Source organism: Hippocampus guttulatus, chromosome 6 (assembly GCF_054856545.1).
Source record: "Hippocampus guttulatus isolate MCC_2025c chromosome 6, RoL_Hgut_1.0, whole genome shotgun sequence".
In the NCBI taxonomy this organism is placed as follows: domain Eukaryota; kingdom Metazoa; phylum Chordata; class Actinopteri; order Syngnathiformes; family Syngnathidae; genus Hippocampus; species Hippocampus guttulatus.
Window position 1 is genome coordinate 9,888,207 of NC_141266.1, and position 22,122 is coordinate 9,910,328.

At 40.0% G+C, this 22,122-nt stretch overlaps 3 protein-coding genes across 8 annotated transcripts; 2 read left to right on the forward strand and 1 right to left on the reverse strand.

Moving 5' to 3' along the window:
• Positions 1 to 1,224: 1,224 nt before the first annotated feature.
• On the forward strand, positions 1,225 to 7,767 carry LOC147203491 (uncharacterized). Its single transcript, XM_086114588.1, has 3 exons — positions 1,225 to 1,330; positions 2,820 to 2,941; positions 4,781 to 7,767. Exons 2-3 carry the CDS (start codon positions 2,855 to 2,857, stop codon positions 6,296 to 6,298), a joined length of 1,605 nt encoding a protein of 534 aa, XP_085970714.1. The 5' UTR covers positions 1,225 to 1,330; positions 2,820 to 2,854; the 3' UTR covers positions 6,299 to 7,767.
• A 1,364-nt stretch (positions 7,768 to 9,131) lies between these two features.
• rwdd1 (RWD domain containing 1) lies at positions 9,132 to 14,246 on the forward strand. The gene is made up of 7 exons (XM_086112951.1): positions 9,132 to 9,302; positions 9,636 to 9,701; positions 10,011 to 10,141; positions 10,539 to 10,682; positions 11,718 to 11,850; positions 12,750 to 12,812; positions 13,321 to 14,246. Exons 1-7 carry the CDS (start codon positions 9,230 to 9,232, stop codon positions 13,431 to 13,433), a joined length of 723 nt encoding a protein of 240 aa, XP_085969077.1. The 5' UTR covers positions 9,132 to 9,229; the 3' UTR covers positions 13,434 to 14,246.
• Positions 14,247 to 14,735: 489 nt separating this feature from the next.
• On the reverse strand, positions 14,736 to 22,030 carry zup1 (zinc finger containing ubiquitin peptidase 1). 6 transcript variants are annotated; one of them, XM_086112947.1, is made up of 11 exons: positions 21,886 to 22,030; positions 20,931 to 21,456; positions 20,726 to 20,794; positions 20,239 to 20,301; positions 20,023 to 20,132; positions 19,697 to 19,865; positions 18,365 to 18,553; positions 17,491 to 17,656; positions 16,716 to 16,876; positions 15,756 to 15,976; positions 14,736 to 15,235 (listed from the first exon to the last, which is right to left on the reverse strand). In XM_086112947.1, the coding sequence occupies exons 2-11, from the start codon at positions 21,445 to 21,447 to the stop codon at positions 15,188 to 15,190; spliced, it is 1,713 nt and encodes a 570-aa protein (XP_085969073.1). In that variant the 5' UTR covers positions 21,448 to 21,456; positions 21,886 to 22,030; the 3' UTR covers positions 14,736 to 15,187. The 6 variants fall into 6 exon arrangements, with proteins under 6 accessions (XP_085969073.1, XP_085969071.1, XP_085969070.1 ...); XM_086112945.1 differs by having other exon boundaries at positions 20,239 to 20,331; XM_086112944.1 differs by having other exon boundaries at positions 20,239 to 20,334.
• Between the last annotated feature and the right edge of the window lie 92 nt (positions 22,031 to 22,122).

The following is a 22,122-nucleotide window of genomic DNA, read 5'->3' on the forward strand; positions in this document are numbered from 1 at the left end:
TTATTTTTAAATTTTTTTTATGAAAGTAAAACAGATCAGATGCTTTGGGTGCAATGTACATGAACACAAAAATATCTAAACTTAATAATACGCATCCAGACACACAAATCATTTTTTTCCATTTCTCCCTAAATCCTCAGCGATCGACTTGGGACCAGTCCGCGGAATACCAGTCAACCGCGATCGACCTGTTGGGCACCCCTGAGCTAGGAGGTGAATTTAGGCAAGTGGCCTCACATGGTAGACGTGGAAAATGAATGCCTGGAAAGACAAACTACACATCCAAAGCCATATATCTAGCAAGCAGATACAAAAAAACTCTGCCGACAACCTGCTGGAAGTTTGCAACAGAAATGGGAGTGCAAGAGTTTGACTTTTGACGAACAATATTATGGTCTGTGGCCCCTGATACTAGAACCTCTAATATTAGATTGGAAATTGCAAGAAATTAAACGTAGAAAGTAATTAGAGTTTCTTAGAAATTAATGTTATGAGCAGGGGCAGAATAACTACAGGGATCGTGTGCAGATTTTGTTGCAATACTTTTCTACAGGACGAGTGGGGGTCCAATAGAATTGTATGCGATAGAAATGGCTTAGGAGTCGATAGAGATGTGAATACTGCATCGTGTATGCTTGCATTTGTGTACGTGTGAGCAAACCTCAGGAGATTGGGGATGTGCAAAATTAGTCACCATATTTAAGTCCTCGGCAATCCCTTCCATTTGTGTTGAAGTAATTGTGTTTTAACGTTGCCTGCAAGCTGAATTCTCGCAGTATTTGTTCACAAAACCCCGAGAATCTATCTTGTCCCAAGCCAACTGATTTGCTCCACTGGTTGTGCAGCCCAAGCAACAATGTGTTTGGCGGCGGGATATGCGGCTCTGACGAAAACAACAAGCGTCAAGGGCGGGGGAAACAAACAAACCAAATATAATTTAAAATAAAAAAAATATGGCAACACCCATGGACGAATGCATGACGCTGCTATTGCTTATCAATAAAAAAACCTTTATCCGTACATTTACATTACCAAGGGACAACTGTCACTCAACTCCACGCTGCATCTATGCCAATCATCGCGATGACAGGACTCAGCTACTCAAAACAAGGGACATGCCGGTGACGACATTTTCATCCGTTGACGTGATGGGTCAAAACAAACGTGTTTGGTAGGCGTGTACGTGTTGGCGTTTGGCGTATCGACCAACCAGCTCTTAGTATTATACTGAATGTCCCACCTTTCCCGAGCTGTTTACAGTGGAGCAATAACAGGCACTCATGGCGACAATGGGTGTGCGGGAGAAATGTTGACAGCGAAAATTAAGTCAGTAAGTAATTAAACATTTTATTCGTATTTCGTATGGTTTTCTGCATTGCACGATTTCCATTCGGCCAACGTTTGTAAACGTCTGCCAAATGCTAATGTGACGTTCCATTTGCCCTCGGTCGAAAAGCCCTTTTTTCGTCAACTCTTAACGTGTGTACCAAGTGCCGTCGGACTCTTCGTAGGATGACTACATTTTCGGCATTAAAAACGAGGATGCAAGGGGAATTCTTAGAACGCCAAATTATGGCTCTTCTCTGCTCACAGTAAACGCAAAAGCTGTTTGTCTCTTAAAAGTCTCAAAAGATTTTTGCCTTGATTTCCCGTCCCTTGGGATAGTTAGTGTTCCTCTGGGTTCATCACCTACCATCACTCGGGGCTTCTTACCCATCACCCATTACCCATACCAGGGCAACCAAGCCTGTGACAGGATGAGAGCTGTGTATGAAATGGGCCAGAGAATGTGGCTGGTCTGAATGCTGGTTTCCTTGAAAAGTGCAAAGTGCGCCCGAACACATAAACCCAAACATTGTGTAAAATCCACCCACAAAAAAATGCTACACTGTGTCACTATTGTCAGGTAAAACTCACTTGAACACATGGCTCTTGAAAAAAAAAAACAGATGAGAGGAAGGGAAACAACCATTCCATTCATGACATCAGTGAGCACCCCGAAACTACCCAAGGACTCATGCAACTCAGTCATCAGCAACACTATGAAAATCACAAGAACTGTGTGGGTGAAAATCACCCAATATATGTGTTGCAGGGTTCAGGTGGTGGTTCCAGGAGAAAGCTCGTGAAAATCAACTGATAATAGAGCATGTTGTGACTTACTTTCAATGACCATGCATTGCTTTCGATGGAAATGTTGCCCCGCCGATGTATGTGATACGTAGGCAGTTAGAGTGTGCTGGTGTTTCTCATTTTGTATTCAGATCAGTGACCCGCACCATTTAAAGAAATGCAAAGCGTGTTGCAGCGAGCACAGAACCCCTTGGAGTTGTTGGCGCTCACAGTCCGAATACAAGTTTAAGACTTTCTTTAGGCCTAAAACTAGGACATCAACATTAGACAATGTTGCAAATTCACCCTCACGGTAGATTGCTGTGTACTGTAGATCCCTGTTATGGTTGAAGATAAGGTTTTACAGACAGTGACGTGATCCACTTTTCAACTGCCATGCAGAAACCATATAAACACAAAACGGTTCTGAAAAAAACCAAAACAAAATAAAACTGTCCTGAAATGACGCTTTAACTTTTGGTCTGTTCAATTCGTTAAAAATATTCACTTCTCTGTCTATTATTTCTATTCAGTCGTCCAATAAAATCTTGCTTTCTAGGACAAAATGCGCGATTAATCAAGAAAATGTATTATCCTGTAAATCATTCCTTTTTTGTTTGTGTGGTTGAGTCCCATCCCTACATCCCTACACACATTTGTTTTTTAAATTTCACAACACTCATGATTCCTGAATGTCTCTTTTCTAGATCCACATTGGTCGTCAGCACACAAATCTGAGGAGATGGAGAGGGCAATGGAGGCACTTTGTACTTTCTTGAGACGTCGCAATATTTGCGAGGAGAACATAGTCAAACTACGAGATGACAAAGTAGGTTGTCTGAAGATTCATTTAGCTCCATTCACCGTTGCTCAACTTTAGAACCTTGCATGTCCTCTGTGAATATACAGAGGTGAAATGCCATGTTTATCATACCCATATCGTCTAAATCCTGTTTTACAAGTACAGAAATGTCCACACATTTTCAGAATGTGCATGTCACTCACACTTATTTGCATGATAGAAATTTGTTCCCAGGAATTGACAAATAATAGTGTGATAATGGGGGGACGGTCACGTGATTTTCACCTGATCTGGTATCGGATGAAAAAGATCGGTTTTATTCATTTTCTAAACATTAAAGATCAAAAAGATACAAAATACTCCACATTTCTACACCTGCAAAATAGGATATATGCAAATATCTTGCCAAATGCAGTTGTATGTGCAAGACAATAATAGCCTAGTTTTGTATTACACAATGTTCGTTTCTATTTTCTTTGTTTTATTGATTTTTTTATTTAGTAGTGGTGTTGTGAGTGACACTAAAACAGCTGCAGGCGCGCGCACGCACGCACACACACACACACACACACACACACACACACACACACACACACACACACACGCAGCCACAGACAGGTCTCCTCCCCTGCGCTCAGCCCCCCTGCAGGCAGAGACAGAGTGGTGGGGTTGATTTCATAGATTGCTTGGAGGGAAAGGCAAGCCAAAAGATATTGCTAGATACGTCTTGTCTTTCCTGATATAAAGAAGCCTCCTCACAAAACAGCATCATCAAAGCATTGAGAGAGCGACCGTCAGGTTCATGACAGGTTTGGCGCGTCGAAATGACCTCACTTCACTTCAAATAGAAGTGTAACGATTGTAAATGATTTGGTGACAAGCAAGCCTCTTCCCCACTGGTTGCATTTAACACGGTGATGAATCGATAGCGGTGTTTCTGGATAAGTCACGCACGTACCCAACAACAACTACATAGCTGCATGGAATCTTCATTTTAGCCCGCACAAGCCTATAAATGACGATGTAAATGTATTGCATATATTAGCATTGGATCAATCAAATGCACTCTATCAGAGGATGTCGTCATTCTATAGGTGAGCTCACCAAATTGTAAAGTGTCCTCCACCTTGATATGCATAAGGGTTAAAGTTACACATTCAATTCACATAAATGCTGTGGCTGTAGTTTCTGTGTTTGATCATATTAATGCTACAAACCCAGAGTTTCAGAACAAGAACAATGACATGGGGGGATACACATTTTGAGCTGTTCAATACGTGTATCATCAAATTTAGCGCTGAATAAAAAGAACTGAAAACAAATAAAACTTGAGTGTATTTTGAGAGTGTTACAAAAAACAATTGGCATTGATTTTTTTTGAATGGTCCACATAATACAAATAAAACAACAGAAAAACATACAAATTGATGTATATACATGTCTGTATATTATATTTTAGAAAAATCAGATGCACTGTCTTTTTTCTCAATGCTTCTATGTATCGTATCGGGACTCTGTATTGGCAGATACTTAAAACCAAAGACTCAGATTTCATACTCGGGTGATTAAAAAAAGCTTGATCGGGACATCCCTAGTTAACCTGCACATGGTTAAATATGCAAAACAAAGAAGGCTTTGAACAATATGGCCTATATCTTCAATTGTGTGACCAGGTTATCCATGATTTCACAGCAGCCAAATGTTGTTATAAAAAAAGAAAACGATTGCGTGTGAGACAACTTCAATTGCCTTTGCTATATACATTTTGTACATCCAGCTTTCGCAATGTTTAAGCTATTCCAAGTTTGCAGTCTACCATTTTCAATGACTTGATAACCACTGTCATCATTTTGCTTGATGTTGCAGATAGACTTCTCCGTTATTGACTTGATGGACGACCGCACCCTGGCTGCGTATATTCCCGCCTACGGGGACAGGATAGCCACTCGAAAATTTTGTTCTGTGTATCAAAGAAAAGGTGGGAAAGATACACAAAGGAAATCGCTACTGCAAAAGCTAAGACAAAAGATGGCCAGTAGTAAAGCCTCTGAGGAGCGCGACGAGGGAGAGCCAGGGCCATCTTTCACACATTCCCGACCACATATGAGAAATAATAAGCTTGCTCTTCGACTCACAAGGAAAGTAGAACTGGGGTGGATACATGAGGGGAAACAGCAACGAAAGAATCAAGGAGGTGGGACAATCAGACTTGATGTGTCAAAGGACACCAAAAAAGCGGACATTTTACAAATAGCGCTGGATTTTTTCTTTCCAAATGGGACTTCTAGAAAGGGGAAATTAGAAGACTTCTGCGTCGATATTTTAGATTTTCAAGAAGATGCGGTATTGGATGACGATGTCAGTGTAGGGGAACTTTATTCTGTGTTCAAGATGGGAATGCTGAGGTTCTACCTCTGCACAACATTAAAGGAATTCACAGACTCTGTCCTCACTAAGCCAGAGGGAGGAAATACCTGGCCAGAAGAAGAACACAACGGGCCAAGCGACCCCACCGCTAATACCAGTGAGCAGCATGACGCTGTAATACCCAGTGCTTCTTTTTCTTCTGCTGACATTTCTACCAATGCTAACTCTGATCGCACAAACTGTCAAATCACCAACGTCAACATAAAACTTCACAGAACAAACCTTCTGGATGAATTAATCTCCAAATTCATCGATCCTAATCTGCTAGTCAGCCCTCTCACATTCGTTTACATCAATGAGATCGGTGGAGATGCCACCGTAATGTCTCGAGATGTTTACTCTGCATTTTGGACCGAGTTTTTTGATTATGCGACCGAAGGGCAGGACATGAGAGTCCCAATCCTCTCACCCAAGAGGAAGGAAGAGGAATGGAAATCTGTTGCTCGCATCCTGATGAAAGGGTTTCAGGACCACGGCTATTTCCCTTGTAGGCTCGTAAAAGCATTCACGGTCGCCCTGCTGTTTGGGGAAAACACTGTCACACCAGACTTGCTGTTTGAGTCGTTTTTGTCATACATCAGCCAGGAAGAAAGGGATCTTGTGAACAAGGCTTTAAAGGAGGATCTTGATGATGAAGAGCAGGAGGAAATGATTGATTTTTTAGGCCGCGTGGGAGCCAAGTGTATCCCGGCCAGGGAGAACTTGAAAGCAACACTTTCAGGCGTTGCGCACAAGTTGATTATCCAACAGCCAAAGTATGCTCTCGATAAAATGTCAGAGGCTCTGGGTCCGAAGCTCAGACAGGCTTTTGATAGTGTGGACAGTCTTCAACAAATCTATGAAAATGCGAAACCCACCACAAAGACATCTCTCAAGTTGCTGGAAGCTTCTCCCTCCACACCAGCCGAGCATCAAAGTCTGTGTTACTTAACAGCAGTATATCAGAGGACTCGATAGGCATGGCCTTAGGAAGTTTCAGACGTTTACTGCCGGCACTAACTACTGAATTCTGAATAAGGTTCAGAGCTTCAATGAGATCTGCCATGTTAGTGAAGGCTGTGTTTTTAAACTGCTGCGAGTAGAAACTGTTTTCGGTTAAATATTGGAGAAGATCACTTTTGGGTTTTTCTCAGATGAAGCCGTCGTCATGACAAGATCCCTTTTAATGTCCGAATGCTCATGACAACTCCACGAAGAGAGCAAAGTGAAATCAATATTTCAGTATGGTTAAGTCCTAATAACATGTCGTTCCGAAGTCATGCGAATAATCCTCCTGTTCATGTCCATGATGAGTCTATTTTGTTGTTGTTTTTAATCCTTGCAAATATGAAGTGAGGGTGTTGTCTTCTTTCACATTTTTCAAAACAAAAAAACTGGCTTGCAAGCCAGAGGGAGACATTCTACACAGAATAAATTGACACAAAATTAAAACTCGGGAGTGTCGGGGCGCTCTATTATTTTTGTATTTCATGTCTCTTAGGACATGACATTGGTTGAGGGAGGAGACTAAATTCAACAAAGTTTCTTTCCCTTGTTGTTATGATCATAAAATGACTCTGGAAGAACATATTTTTGTAAAGAATAGGAAAAACATGCAGTCTAAGGGTACCATTGTGCCGTGGTACCACCCGATGACAGCTGTGTGACAATGTGCAGAGTGATGCAGGAATCAACATTTTCTGGAAGCAATGTCAAAATAGTTAATTTTCACTGTTTGTGAGCTTGAGCCTTTTCACCTGTGAAGTGCCTGTAGTGGACAACTGCACATGTGCAAGTCAATAGCCCAGTCCAAACTGTTTACTCCTCATTAGCAGTTCCACGATTCTGTGTTATTGGGTATTTCCTTTCTTTATACATTTTTACGAATTATTGACCAATCTAAACAGCTGAAAATGACTTACTCCAGATGAAAATGCAGTGTGGGTGGTTCAACAAACATGCCATTTTTAGGGTTTTCTGAAAAGCTATGATTTTGTAGTTCTGTTTGTCTGATGTATCAAATACTTATATCATGCAATAAAATGCAAATGAATTATTTAAAAATCACCAACTGTGATTTTCTGGATTTTTGTTTTAGATTCTGTCCCTCGTAGTTGAAGAGTACCTTTGATACAAATTACAGACCTCTGCCTGCTTTGTAAGTGGGAAAACGACTCACCACTGTGTTTGTGTGTGTGTGTGTGTATTTATACGTATACATTTAAATTACCTTGATTGGCATGGTTATGTCAAATACCATACCTGTGACGTATTATGTCTGAAAGTTGGCTAGCTAAATTTGAGATGTAGAGGTCCCTGGTGCATGCGACCAAAGCCTGAACATTTTGTTGTTGTTGTTGTTACTGCCGCGTGGCAAGGCCTTGAATACTGTACTAATACTTGTAAATTTCCCCAGTGTGGGACAAATAAAGGATATCTTAATTAATGACCAGTGACGGCAGGGATGGACAAAATTCTGGCCAAGAATATGTTTTGACAGCAGCCGTCATTTGACGAAAAAAATCATGGGTTGGCGGCCATTCTGCCCAGAACCAGACCGGAAATACACCGGCCATTCGGGAAAATAAACATTTCCCTGAAATTTCCAATGGTTACCCCGCTCCTGGGTGCCAGTGATTTTGGGTATTATCATTTTTGTAGTGTACTATGCATAATACAACTTTCAGTTCGGCAGTCTGGCACACATATCTCTATTGGTCTGGTTATTGCTGATTCCTGCTCCGTTTTCCTTCTCCCCCATATAAGACCGCCACATCTTCCACCGATGCAGTTGAAAGATGTACACTTTTCAAAATAGGAACACACGATTAAGGACTATGTCAATATGGAAAAGATGACACAATGGAACATGGAATTCTACATTGTACAAAATATGATAGGAATAGATGACAATTGAAATTCAGTTGGAAAAGGTGACGTTCAACGAGAGACTGGATATACAATTGTTGACAAGTAGTAAAAGTTGTCACATTGTATATTACTTTATACAGTCTACACATCATTTTTAGGAGATTATAATTTTTTTAACTGGCTTTGTAGTATGAATAACGTGTTTTTTTTTCTTTATACACATACCTGTCAACTTTTCGGAGCGCCAACCTGTATAAACTACCAAAAAAATCCGTATAAAGAGCAAAAAATCCTTATAACATACCAAAGCATTTTATGTCAAAATAACGGCACAGAAAAAAACCCCACGAAATTTTCAATTATATTTATTGTAGATCTCCATAATACAATGTCTGGTTAATGTCTAATCATCATTCTACTTAGTGGCATTACTGTGTTCAGAGTTGTATTCCGGAAATGAAAGCATTCGAGTAGACGAGCACCGTTCTGGGCAAAAGTAAACGGAACTACCTGTCGGAGGGGGGGGGACGACGACAAAAAACGGAAATTTTCAGAATCCGTATGATTTGTGCGATACGGCCATATACGTAAGATTCACCACAAAATCCGTATGAACTATGGCTAAACCGTATGAGTTGACAGGTATGTATACAGTACTTGGATGTTTAATAGGTATATCTGGATCCCACTCCTTGCCGGGAGGTGGCGGTAATGTATCTTAACGTTTCTTGCCAACCGCTATATAACAACGAGAAGACAACTCACAGACAGAAATAATCGAAAACATGAGTTTCCTGTTTCTTTCACGAAAAAAAACACGTAAGAACATTATTGAATGAGGTGTAAATATACAATTATAATCAGAATATTATCACATGGTGAAACACTGCCCTGATTATAGATCGTTTTAAAATTAGCAGGGGGTAAATATAATCGATCGTCATCGAACTACCGGAACACGCAGCATGTGATGGTGGCTGCCTGCAACACCGTGGTGATGATTTTGCTAACTGGTAGATAACCTGCAACAACGCGAAAATGACAGACTACGCTGAAGAGCAAAAAAATGAACTGGAAGCAATTGAGTCTATATATCCAGACTCTTTTACAGGTGTGAATTCATTAATGTTGACAGTGACAGACGGCTTACACTTAAGTAGCTACCACGAGCAATAGACGAGAAAAAAAAAACGTTAACATTTTTTTGTTTAGGTATCTTGAAAACCTATCCGAAGCGTTTTTAAAATACATTTTGACATTGCATTCCATGACATAGTTTATTATTTTTTTAAATGTTACCTTGTAGCATAATGTTATGTATACAGTATCACGTACCCACTACGAACTCAGTCAACTGGGATGGACTGAATTATCTCTGAGGAAAAGTGGTTCAGAACATGGTTGGAGGGATTTCATCACATCAATAAATTTCATGCAATTGCAGTGCTTTCAGAGGACCCCATCAGCTTCACTATCACTGTAACGTCGGACGCGGGGGAAAATGGTGAAAGTAAGTACTGTATGTTGTGGATGTTAGTGAAGTAAACCGTTTTGTCCTTTGTAAAATTATCTTGTCCTTATATAAATGTTTCAATTAAGTTCTGGTTGTGATGATGGTGGTTTAAAATGGATAATACAGTGAAAGCTTCAAAGTTTCTTCCATGTTACTGGTTGTCTTCCAATCAATCTTTATATTTACAGTAAAGTGTCAGGGTTCCATTGTCAACTTTTTGCCATTCTAAAACCTTTATTGACTGTATATTCAATTAGAAGGTGTGTATGCGGACTCTATATAATGGTTTTTCGTCCCCCCTTGCAGCTGTGGAAGCAACTTTAAAGTTTACGTATGTTGAAAAATACCCAGATGAACCACCACTTTGGGAGGTCCACTCCCAAGAGAACCTGGAAAACAATGATATGGATGACGTCCTCACACTACTGCAGCAACAGGTCTGAACATAACTTCACAACTGTGTGTAAATCTTCCATGGAAATTGACGCCTGATTTGGCTTACAGTATATCTTCCTCGCCCTCTTGCCTTAAAATCAGTCTAGGATGTTTTGAGTGCTATATAAATCATCATGTATTGTATTGTATTGTTATAGGAAAACAATATACGAACTTGTTATACAGATTGTATGACAAGGCCTAATTAAAGCGAATCAAAGACTTGTCTTTTCATATACTGTAGCTCTCTAAATATATTTATGCAGTATATGTTAATGTACTCTTTGACTGGTATTTTGAAAATAAGATAATTCAGTCAACTCTTTATAGTTGTTGAACTGCATTCTACGAGTGTAATTAGTTTCAACACGGGATTTTGTCTTTTCTTTTTCTCTACAGGCAGAAGAAAATCTGGGAATGGTGATGATTTTTACCCTGGTGACAGCCGTGCAGGAGAAACTCAATGAAATTGTCGACCTAATGAAGCACAGACGAGAAGAAGAGAAACGGCGGAAAGAGAAGGAGGCAGAGGAAGCAGAGAAGGTACCAGCGGGGCACGACACTGTATAACATTGTCTTTTCGTCTAAAGTTGTTTTTCCTGGCCAAAATTGAGGCTGATGTGTTACCAGGCTGACCAGTTGCACTCCTCTATATCTAGCGCCCCCAACTGGCTCAAATAAATACCTAATCGGTGAATGAAAGATTGAGATGATTTAGTTTTTTGTTTTGTTTTCTTAAATCATTTTGTTTTCTACAATCTTGAATTAAATTTCAGGAACTCTGTTCGATATAAATTAAATCATAAATAACAGCAGGGCTTTATGCATACATTTAAATGTGGTCCTGTTAAAGGTTTGCCATTTCACAGTCAGAGGCCAAATATGTTGTCTTCCTATTTTTACTTTTATAAAATGAAAAGTGTGTATTGAGAATGAGTGTCTTCACCCTTTTTTGATTATGCAGTATAATTTTGAGTTAAGAGATTAGCCTCTTTGCAAATGCAGTCTGCACCGGGCCTGCGAGGGTGATTGTATTCAAAAGGCTCAAGGTCAGAACAACGCATCTGGTGTAATTTACTGAGCATGCCTCTCTTAGTATGTATGAGCCCAGAAGGTACCAGCACTCCAATAAACCGCAGAGCGTAGAGCACTACAGTATTTGGAATGATGATGATGATGACGTGCAATGGAAGGTCTCTTAATTCGCGTGGTGGGATGCCTCAGAGTGGCGCGGTGGGGGAACGCCGGGGCTCATGGGCCCCAGACGCGGCTAAATGCCCCCCAGCCGGCGGGGAAGGAGGTGGGATCTCACCGGAAGGTGAGGCGCCCAGCGCTCACCCCGCTGGAACGGACGGGCGTGGGAGTAGCCGCGCCACAACACTCCTTCAGCAATAATCAGGCGAGGGCCCTTCCGGAGCACGCAATGGGTGTGAACCTCGCGAGGCACCAGCGAGAATCGTACAGGGTGTGGGACCCGGGAGGGGGGGCAAGTCCCTGATGGGGGCTGATTGCCCAGGAGGAGTAGGAAGAGGTCTCTTAATTTGAATATGATGAGGCTACTGCACATGTGCTTGACAGGTGGCGTTCCAGGGCACAGTGGTAACAATTGAGAACTTCCTGGCATGGAAGGCCAAGTTCGAACTCGAAGTGGCTGAAATACGGAGGAAAAAACAGAAGGAAGAGGAGCAATTGGGCAAAGCAAAACTCACAGGTAAATGTTTCAACTTCCACTTGCAGCAGCCAGACATTGGCTTTTGGTCTTGACCCTTTACCATCAGAAGTAGCGTAATTAAATTAGTCTCCAAACAGTAACGTATGAGATATTTAGATAACCTTTTTACAGATTTAAAAGAACACACAACACCAAATTGATTTTCCTTCATTCTATTAGGCAGTGTGGATGAACATTAAAAAAAAGCAAATCTCAATGGCATCTGATTCCCAAAAAAAAGGTTTGTGTCAATAATAATGACATACCTTATTCGCTGCCATATTGTACATCACTGACGTACCGTGAATACCTGCTGTAACACGCTCCTGTTCATTTTGGGCTCGTTTCCACGTCTACTATGCTATATAAATGCTGTATGCCATAATTTAGAAGGCACTCCTAACCATCACAGGTTTCATATTCTTCCTTTGAGAAAGAGAAAGAAAAAAGACATGTATTGCTGAAGTGACTGCCATACAGCATTTTTATAACACAATAGACAAATAAATATGTCGTTATTTTGATAGTTAATCGGCTAAAACTTTTTTTCAGAAGAATTAGATGCATTGATATTTGTACTTTTATTCTTTATGCACACTGACCAATCCAAGTCTGGAAATTGAATTTTGAGGAGTGTGTTGCTTTAAACATTTGCGTTATCTTCGACTTCGTGTTTCCTAAATGAGATCAAATGATACCAAAGCTCTGCAAGTCGCAAAGCTTCATGAACATCACATAAAAAGTTCGGTAAGGGTTGTTGTGATGGAAGCAAAAAAAAATAAATTGGTTGTACACAAAGATACATTCTCTGGAGTAACTGCTGAGTTTTCATGACAGTGTTACAGATTTGAAGTTTGGATATTGATGCTTGAAATTTAAAGGCACATGTTTTTACGCAGGCAAACAACTGTTTGAGACGGACCGTAATCTGGACACATCAGACATCCAGTTCCTCGAAGATGGTAAATGTGTTGATGACGAGACAGAACTCAAGTTTCTGTGGAATAGCGGAATGAAAGAAGCTGATTTCATAGTTGTAACTTGTAGTCTTGTTTTAAATTAAGTTTATTTACTTATCATGAAAGGTTACCGAGCAGTGTTGGGAGTTAGGTCAAACTTCAACAGTAACCTCAGTTGAAGAAGAACATTTCAAGACCAATATAGCTAAAAATTAAAATGCATATATGGTATGTAGTGAAGAAATAAAGTGTAAATGATGTTTTTCTTCTATCTTTGCTTGGGTAAATGGGCAAATAGATAAATGTTGAAATATTTGCTGTTATATTGATTCTTGGTCAAAATATATTTATTCATAACATTGGGGAGGGTCCTCAGCTTACAACGGCTTTGTCACGTGGCTTTTCGTGTTTTGGAATGGCATAAGACCATGTGGTAATGCAGGATAAGCTGATACGCTCAGTATTTGGAGTTGAAAGTCACTTCTGCCGTCTGCCCTCTCCTCTTTTTCAGCTGGAAACAATGTTGAAGTGGATGAATCGTTGTTCCAGGACATCGAGGACTTGGATTTGGAGGATGACGACCCTGACTTTGACCCTTTAGAGATGGGCAGTGATGAGGACTAAAGCTGTAGTACCATAAAAGGGCTGCAGGCGACTGACAGAAGCACCATTTCTCTTGTCTGAAATAATGATTACTTGACCAGAAATCTGAAGATCATCCAATGCTAAGACACTACCAGCAGTTAGAGAGGCAATCTTTGTCAAAGCATCGTTAATTTCCTCCCGTTAAAATGTGCTGTATGAACGCTTGACTTCTGGTCCTATCCAAAAGGGTGAAATATAATCTTAAGTATGGCCATGTAGTTTATACCGGTAGTGCACATATGTATTCACTGAATTCAAAATCGCAAACAAAAAAAGCAAAGCTACTCCATTGGACAAGTGTTCATCTGAAGTACCGGTATTCCAGTTTTGTGGGAATAGCTGGAGCTTATCTTAAATCAACTTCATGTGTTATGAATAACACAAGTTGAATCTCATTTTATTGTAAAAATCATCTTTTGACATAGAGTACATTTTTTTTGTCATCTTTCTGCTGCTCAGCTCATTTCGGGGCCATCCATGCAGAGATCAGGAGATTCTTATGATTTGAAATCTTCATTTACCTGGACTTTCAGCTCATCGGTAGTTGCCACATAATTTGCTTACGTCATCTAAGCTTTCATAGTTTTGTTGACCCAACGTCATCAGGGATGGGCTCGACCAGTTGGGTTGAGAGCATCTCAGTTTATTTTAAACTGTTAATGATCTTTCAATTTCCTCTTGCCCAAATTATACCATATAAACATAGAAAATAATTCAGTCTTCATTTTTTTTCTTATAGCAATAGTATATCAGTCACAAATGCATAAATAAAAAAAGTTATAAATGTGCAAAGTATTTCATCCTGGCAAGACCCAAAACATTATAGCTGTATACTATACCATAGGCGTTATCCCGCCTGTTATTAGGGGTGCTGAAACACCCCAAAACAAAAGCTCCACCAAGATGTAAAAAAAAAAATAAATAATTCTGTATATTTTAACTTGTGTTGTTTATAACAATCTGGACAAAACATCTTACAAAGTTGAAACGTCATATTTTATAGACAAAAATACAGTACATCCCCTTTTGCTGAGCTCAAAGCACTGCTTCACCATCCTATCATGTAGAGCAGCAGGCCGTGAACCGGTACTGGTCAGTGGGTCATTTGGTACTGGGCCGCACATAAAGGATAAATAACTTATATTACTTCCGGTTTATTCATTGGTAAAGAGAGAGGCACTGAGGTATCCAGATGAAGTGTTCGATAACGATTGGACATCCGGTGCTTAGTAGACAGCTCTGACAGCAGCACTGAGGAAGACAAAACACGTGACAAGAGGCTTGAAGAGGAAGAGGGTTCAATTCACAAGCAACAAAACAGTATTGGAGAAGCAAAGTCAAGAGAAGACATATCGCTGCCGAGTCAAACGGGCCAAAAGAACAAAAATCTGCAAAGCAAAATATGGAGAAAAAAACGTTCAGGTGGCGAAAGGCAGAATTTGACCCAACAGGTATTCCATTTTTGAAGAAAGGTTTGGTCATCAGACCGAAATGACTGGTTGCCAATCATAGTCCACATATAGACAAACAACTTGCTCACCTTTACACCATCACAAAGTGGGAACTGAACCCAGGAAGTTAAGTGAACCACTCCACTATAGGTGAGTAATTTTGAACATTTATTAGCAAATGACTGCAGCATACTATACATGTTGAAATGATATATTAATATTCACATTAAAAACAAAAAGATGGTGAGAAGCTTGGGGGTTTGGGGAAAATCACGTTTCAGTTCATGGGATCCTTTCAGCACACAGTGTTCTGGAGTTCAAGATCCGAATCTGTTAAAAGTAAAAGAGCAAAAAATAATCACTGTTGTGATACTTCAAATCACTCAAAATATCATTAACATACAGTACGGTGCAAAAGTCTTGTTTTTATGATCATTTGGACAGCAAAAACACTAAATATTAAGACATGCATTTAGCAGGATCATGTAAAATTTACCAAGGGATTTCCACAAAACTTTGTCGTGGATTAGCTCATTCGCCGATGACAGAATTTAATTTAAATATACTGTACATATTCAGGAATTTATATTCTTTGAATGCCCCTCCCCTACCACCCCGCAATATGTTCATCATCACTCAAGAACCCAGAAGCAGCCTGATAATGCTGTTAAATAGATGAACAGACCACAACTATACACATTTTTCTCCCACCTTTGTAAATGATGGTGGTCTGGGATCTACTAAATCACATCTTAATGTAGAATTGCAAAAAAAATAAAATAAAATCGAATGGCGGGCTGACACTTTCACACGGTACTGTCAGTACAGTACTATATACAACACATCTAACCTGTTTCTCTTCAGCAGACAACACACCCTCGACTCCCACTACCTGGTACTGTTTATGTTTCAGGCTGCCGGGAAGCTTTCGGACATGGCGGATGGCTGTGGATGCAGTGTCTCTACTCATTAACTTCATGGTGTCTGACGATGGTGAACCAGGATCCAAAAGCAGAAGGCACAGGCTTCCATTCTTCCGCTGCTCCAAACCCACGATAGAGCGACTATGCCCTAGGGGACAGAGTAACGAGGAAACCTTTGACATAATATGGTCGCAAAACATTTGTAATCTTATAATAAGGTTACCGCGTTTGCCAAGTGGTTGAACATGAATCGACAGTGTGTTCGTCTTTCCATCCATTTTACATATGGCTTCTCATTGGGTGAGCTGGAGCCTATCCCAGATGTACACCCTGGACTGGTCACCTCACGATGGTAATGACACAACTTACTGCAGTTTTTGAAGGTACCAATTGTTGGTTTATTTTTAATAGTTAAATTTTTTTTTGCTTTAAGTTGCCAGTGCAGACTTGAGATACGAGCACTCAAAGTGTTATACACATGCAGGTCAAAACCCAGCTCAGGTTAAATTACTTATTAAGGAGAAGAGTACAAAATAAGATAACACTGGTCAACATTTAAAAAAAAAAAAAAAAAATCAAACGCAAGTAAACTTTTCTAGATAAATTTTTTTGCACTAATTCAGAATCTGCCCTTTGCGCAAGCTTTTACAGGTCAAACTAAAAAAAAGGGGAAGAAGAAGAAAATATTTCAAAAACCTGATGTGCATGAAAAAAGTAAAATATATTTTTTTAAACCAACGTCCAAAATACATTCAGGGAAAAATAAGGCCGACTGATTAAAATTGGCTGTTCACCAGTGTAATATATCCAAGTGGCCACATGCAGTGTGCAAATCTTGGGGTGCAGTATTGCTGTGTGTGTGTGTGTGTGCGTGCGTGCGTGTATACCTTGATGCTGCAGGTAGAGTGGGGGCACTAAGGTCTGGATGATTCTGGGGGGCAATCTGTTACTCCTGCTGGATTGACTGAAGTACTGTTTGACCCACTCGAAGAGCCGGGGATGGGTACCTCCCGGACCTGTTGGCTGGTGGAAGTCAACGATGCGGCCACTGAGAAAAAAAAAGATTTCATTTATACCTCCTGTATCATTTAAATCAAGTTATTTCACTTTGTACAATAAGAGGATCGATTTGCACAGGGCTGTAGAATTCAAAGAACTTAGTTGAGACCAGACTAATTGAACTGTGTGTGTGTTGTGCAAAAGGGGTAATTAAAATTACAAAGCAAATGCCTGCCCACAACCTTTGCACAGAACTGCAAGATATACAGGATGCCAAATATGACATATTACTCAACACCTGTACTTGAACATCAAGAAAGAGACCGGTGGTACTTGCTCTATGCCATCTACTCTGCCTTTCTAGACATGTGTACTGTAGCACTTTAATAATCAATTCAATTCACATTCATTAACAATATTGGTTGTAATTTGTAAAAAAGTTTTGGAGTGAAATGTCTGTTTTTTTTCTCCATGTCCTGAAAAAAAAAGTACAGACTGCTTTAGAAGACAGCAAGTGTATCTTTTGAAAGGATGCTCATGAGGACATCCAGTATAACAGAGCTAGATGATCTATTAATTAGAAAGACTATTAATAGAAAGTAATGCAACTCATATATGAATCAAGTGAAAAATTGTAAATATTGTAAGTTTAATGGTAAGCACCTGATTCCGAGCGACGTGAGAAGGACGTAGATCTCTGTGGCACCAATCCAGGCTCTTGTTCCCTGTAGCTTATGGTTAAAGTGGGATGCACCTTGAGGATCCAGTCCCAATTTCCATGCATCCTCAATCATAGTCTGCACCCGTGGGATACTTGGCACTGATTTGTCTGGGGCAAAGAGAACATCAAATAAATAAAAGTTGTGTATATTAAAAAATGAATGATTATCTTTTCATTTGCTCTGATATGCAACTGTTTTGGTACTATGATGAAGTTTGTGGAAGAAATGTGCGTCAGTTTCGAGAAAATAGCTGCGTTATATGCCAAATTTTTGTGACATTTCAAAAAAAAAAAAAAGGGGGGGGGGAGACCAAGATAAATCATTTTGAAACCTTTTTCCACCAGTGTGACCTATAACCTCTACAATTCTACTGGAAAAAAACAACAACAAACTTTTTTAAAGACAGCTGGGATAGGCTCCAGCATACCCGTGACCCTTGTGAGGATAAGCGGATTGGAAAATGGATGGACTTCAGATATACAGGTTATCGGTCACATTAATGGTGGGAAAGGTTTTGACATGATTTATCTTGGTCTCACTTTTGGTGAAACCTGAAACATGGCATTTGAGCAGGGGTATGTAGACTTTTTATATCAACTGTACGTAGCAGGTAACTGATGGATGGTGATTGTGTACCTTTTCTCTCATTCCTGCCTAGTGTACCATCAACAGAAATCTGCCCTTGTGCTTCATAGAGTATTTAAGGGGTACTACGTTTGTGCTCATTTCAAATTGAACAATTTGCTTTTAGCGTGTAATTAGAGCCAACTGTGTAAATTCAAAATTAGATGTTCATATTAGGCTAAATGGCGCACCTTGTAAAGAGGAAGCAAATGCATCTAGTCTGTAAAGGGAGGAGAGCAGCATCTGGAAGTTTCTGTAACCGCAGCCCCAACCTTTGTCTCCCGGCGACGAGCAATAGTGGTCAGTGTCAGCGCTCAGCCACACATGCGCACAATCTTTGCATTCAGTCTGATAGTACTGACACAAGGCTCCAATGACACCTAGGCAAAGGTGAACAAAAATACATGGGGAAACTATAACAGTTCAGCTGAAGGATATTCAAAATGGCAGATCAGCAATTACCTCGTGCTGAGACTTCCTCAATTTAACTATACACCATCAATTCCTAATGCACTGTACTTGAACTGCTAGCAGATATAACAATCGAAGCAAATCATTAAAATAGTGATCATACTGTACTGTACTTGGATACTAGCTAACCTTATCATACACAAATTTAAAATCACCTGGTCTACAAATTAAAGAAATATCTGCTAGCACAGACATGCATTTTATTAGGAATATTGTAGTGGTGAGGACAGTCAATAAATTACTGTATTTATTGTTACTCACTATTTCCTGAGTTTGTTTTGTTTGCTGCGAGCAGAGCTCAAAGCTTTTTAGCTGCATGCCACAAAACTTTGTAATGGAACACAGGCCAAGGGAAATTATGTTTAAATTGAGTGCAGACCTGGATTCTACATTCAGGATAATCATTCTTCATAATGAAAACTCACATTCACAGATCACTGCAGCCCTTGCATTTAAAGAAAATATTTGTTTTGTTGAGGTGGCAATTCTCATTTGTAATAGAGCATCCTAGTTGGAATACCGCCAGACCTTGCCTGTCCCCGCAAAAAAAAAAATGCAACTACTTGATGATTGTTGAGATGCTAGTCTGCATCCGGACTAATGCCTGCCACACTCCAAAAAGATAAACAGCTATGTAGCAAGTTTAAAAATCATGTAACTAAATTGATTATGCAGTGAGCATACATTTAGCCAACCCATTCTTATTGGACAATTGTACAGATTAAAAGAAGGAAGACTTGGTCCAGTCGAGGCAATGTTGAAGAACTGGTTGAGTGTACATACATAGGCTGAAATCGAAATCAAAAACGCGTCGTTACATCAATGTCCATTATTGTACTGTAGTATAGGAGCAAGAATGTTCAATGGTAATTGTACACCACAAAACACTGGAATGCTTATTGGATGATGGATAGATTTCCCCCCGTCCATGTAGATCAGAGACAGAATGACGGACAGGCAGATAGATTTATGGAAACTCCATTTCTGTCAATCCGGCGGTGTCTTTTCACTTTTTGCAGAATGTCGGTCGAGACGCAAAGACAGACACTTACCTTGAGTTCTGGTCCTGCCGTCATCAACCCCTGAGGCAAGAGACTCCATCATCTCCACCTTCTTAAAATGATACTCTGCGGGGGCCATGATGCCTCTGGCCACATCTCTCTCCATGGTTTTCTCCATCTGTGCGCGATAACCGCCACTGCCGTCGAGTCCAAACTTCCTCTGCACATGCAACATTCCACACGCAGGTCCAACCGATATGCAGAAACTTTAGAAAAGCACAAGACAAAACTACACAAGCATGTGCTACCGCCATTAAATAAAATGTGGAAGTTCTCAGCTACTACATTTGCAGCGTTCTGCTCTGAAAACTTCAGACCTGCAACTTTTTAAACTGCTCCTTCTCTAGTCGGTTCTCCTCCTCCCTCCTCTTCTTCTCCATTTCCTGCTGAAGTCTCCAAGCCAGTCTTGCGTCTGAATCAGAGCTCCCTGAAGCAATGGCAAACAAGTGTCATGTGGTTATAGTTTACTTTAAGATGAATGGGTCTCTATAATTAGATACATTAGTTGAAATCATGCTAAAAAACAATCCCACCTGCTCCATTGTCTAAATGCAGTTCCACATGTTGCTGCAGAGAGGCGCTGTCGCTGCAAACAGCTGGACACATTGGGCACTCAAGTTTCTCGGCTGCTAAAAGACATTTTGAAAACCTCATGTCCTGTAAGTCCACTATTAAAATAACAGTCTACTTAACAATTTGATCTTTGATTTTCATCCACCTTGGCACATCTGTGCTCCAAACTCAACATTTTAACCTATGTCAGGAATGCTCTGGGAGAACCAGAGATTATTTTTGACTACGAGTCCAGTTTCTTGGTACATAATTTTAACTAAAAGGACATTGCATGTCTTCTGAGGAAAGCAGCAAACCTTGTCTTTCATATTCAGGCAACATTAACAAATAACCCCCCAAACAGATTCATTGTGCACATTAAGGTGATTTATCTTGTCTTAATTTAATTTGGATAATCTATTTTCAGTATTATGGCCTCTTGACACATTAGTCTGTATTACAAAGTACCTTCAGCAGAGTGCTGTTCCTGCAGGTGTAACTCCACATGCTCCTGCAGAATGCTGCTGCTGCTGAAATCTAGTGCACACATGGGGCAAGATAATGGCTCTGTTAAAAAACAAACAAACAAACAAACAAACAAACAAACAAAACTAAAACATCAACTCTATCTTTTAACTCTTAAAAGGATTTCGAATTTTAACATAAAAAATACCATTCTTTGGAGAAGCTTGGCGCTTTTGTTTGGGACTTTTCTGCTCAGATAAATATCCAGCATTTTCCACAACAGGAATGCCCAGGCCACCACCACGCTTTATTTTGGGGTTTACAGATGATGAGATGGCTGAAGTCCCCTCTGATGTTAAAACCCCTTTAATTTGCATTGGCATGGCATCTGCTCTCTCTTTAAGTGGGAATGAGTCACTGGATGATCCGCAGGGTTTTGCTTCTGAATCTGTACCACAGCTACCTGTAGTCTGGGGATATTCAATTTCTGTAAAACCAGTGCTGGTTGTAGAAGGACAACAGGAAGTGGAGTGAGATGACTTTTGGATTTTGTGCTGGTAGTCTGGATGTGCAGAGCTAATATGGTAGCAAAGTTCATCATAGGACACTCCATACAAAGAACATAGAGGGCAGTGCATGTCATTTTCCAGATGGCTAAGGAGCATATGTGTCTTCATGTCCTCTTCCAGCATTATTTCCTCACTGCATATCACACATGTCAGCATAGCCACAGCCTGTTGATTTAAAATAGAGCCAGATTAATAATTTTGAACGAAAAATATCAAACCTCTGAATAGGACACCTACATTTTCTGAGATATTGAGGCACCACGTGAGCTACTGATTCATTAACAAGTCACCAATTCACAAGATCTTTATATATGATTTATTGATGAAATGCCAAATTGTTCCGCATTTTCGGGAAATGTGAAGTACTTAAAACACAGCAAATCATCTCTGAATAAATGTTGAGCCACAGGCTATTCAACGTTATAAAGATTTTGAAATGTGGACTTCGAGAGCCAACGCGAGTAATGAGTAAAACGCTACGTGATTATTTACTAAGTCATACAGTGCTTGATGCAAAGCGACAAACTTGAACACACGTATATTGTTTCAAATTTACACGGCAGTGGTTGCATAATAACATGTAAATTTACTTACCGTAGGAACGATGCCCTATTATATACAGTACATTAGTCAAGACATTTCTCGTCTCAGTCATGCGATTCAAGAGACTTCCGGGCTCAATTTTCATTATAAAACAAAAAACAACGTGCAGGCAATGCACTAAAAAGTGGATACAAAAATAAAAATGTTAATTTTTTTCCCTCGTGTCTTTGTTTATTTTAAGTAAACATTTATATCATAGGACCACTTAATATCTTCTCTAATGGCAGG

Bases quoted from the DNA above. Each gene is read 5' to 3' on its own strand.
- LOC147203491 (XM_086114588.1), top strand. From the start codon at position 2,855: ATGGAGAGGGCAATGGAGGCACTTTGTACTTTCTTGAGACGTCGCAAT. The intron at 2,942-4,780 runs GTAGGTTGTCTG...TTGATGTTGCAG, and splicing joins TCAAACTACGAGATGACAAA to ATAGACTTCTCCGTTATTGA.
- zup1 (XM_086112942.1), bottom strand. From the start codon at position 21,447: ATGCTGACATGTGTGATATGCAGTGAGGAAATAATGCTGGAAGAGGAC. The intron at 17,657-18,364 runs GTGCGCCATTTA...TCTTTGCCCCAG, and splicing joins ATTTGCTTCCTCTTTACAAG to ACAAATCAGTGCCAAGTATC. The intron at 15,977-16,715 runs GTATACACGCAC...TCTGTCCCCTAG, and splicing joins ACTCTACCTGCAGCATCAAG to GGCATAGTCGCTCTATCGTG.
- rwdd1 (XM_086112951.1), top strand. From the start codon at position 9,230: ATGACAGACTACGCTGAAGAGCAAAAAAATGAACTGGAAGCAATTGAG. The intron at 9,303-9,635 runs GTGTGAATTCAT...ATGCAATTGCAG, and splicing joins ATATCCAGACTCTTTTACAG to TGCTTTCAGAGGACCCCATC. The intron at 11,851-12,749 runs GTAAATGTTTCA...GTTTTTACGCAG, and splicing joins GGGCAAAGCAAAACTCACAG to GCAAACAACTGTTTGAGACG.